This window comes from Fragaria vesca, unplaced genomic scaffold (assembly GCF_000184155.1).
Source record: "Fragaria vesca subsp. vesca unplaced genomic scaffold, FraVesHawaii_1.0 scf0511632, whole genome shotgun sequence".
Lineage (NCBI taxonomy): Eukaryota > Viridiplantae > Streptophyta > Magnoliopsida > Rosales > Rosaceae > Fragaria > Fragaria vesca.
The window spans coordinates 214-1,147 of NW_004442095.1; the positions used below are offsets into that span (position 1 = coordinate 214).

The 934-nt window shown below is 39.8% G+C and overlaps 1 protein-coding gene across 1 annotated transcript; it reads right to left on the reverse strand.

Moving 5' to 3' along the window:
• Positions 1–437: 437 nt before the first annotated feature.
• LOC101312402 (surfeit locus protein 6 homolog) lies at positions 438–927 on the reverse strand. The gene has a single exon (XM_004309326.1). It carries the CDS (start codon positions 925–927, stop codon positions 601–603), a length of 327 nt encoding a protein of 108 aa, XP_004309374.1. The 3' UTR covers positions 438–600.
• Positions 928–934: the final 7 nt, after the last annotated feature.

The following is a 934-nucleotide window of genomic DNA, read 5'->3' on the forward strand; positions in this document are numbered from 1 at the left end:
GGAAGACCCGAAAGCAACATTTTGAACTTCAGCCTTTTTCCCTGGAATGATCAGACATGTTTTTGTTACATTATGAAAAATTAACAATCAGATCCTGGAAACAACATGAGATTCATTAGCAGAATGTTAGCCAGGTTAAATTTTGGAGGTTCTTGGAGGTTTTCCCCTCGAATTTCTGGTTGCAAATCCAAGGAGCTTTCTGTAAACCTCCCTAGAATAACTGGTTGTGACAAACTGACTAGAGGCGAGCCTACCAGCATCAACTAACCACTTAACACAAAAACTTAAATCAGACACCAGCACCAAATGCTGGCAAAAGAAATTGATAAACCACATTTGAATTGATATGTGCTCTACTTTACACACACACACACACACACACACAACGAAAAAGGGAAGAAAGAAAAGAAAAGGATTTGTACTCATTCGAGAATGTAAATAGTAGGAATTACAAATAACAAAAAGGGGAGACAAAGATCCAGGAGGAGCTCTAGAAGAACACAACTCCTCCCCCGGCCTTTCATATCCTGCTTATACTAGTTCTTCCATTAGTAACCACATAAAAACGCCACGGTAGAAGCTTACCGATCAGTAATGAGTTTATGCACCGCCATTGACATAACCTTTTTTGCGACCTTCAAATCCTGGCCGCATTAGTTTCTTCTCTCTCTTTGCAATTTTGCGCTTTTTCTTCTCATCAAGTTTTGCTGATATATTATCAGATCTCTTCTTCTGTTTGTCTTGTTTCAACTTGTGTGTGGTTTCAACCCTTTCCTTCCATTTCTCAGCGTTCTTCTGATGCTTCTTCTGGTCCTTTTTTATGCTTTGTTTCAGCAACTTTGGGTCATCATGAACCTTGACTCCAGCAGCTCTACTGGTTGCTGTTTTCCACAAGAGAGACTTGCCTTTCTCTGGATCTTTCTTCATTTCTTCC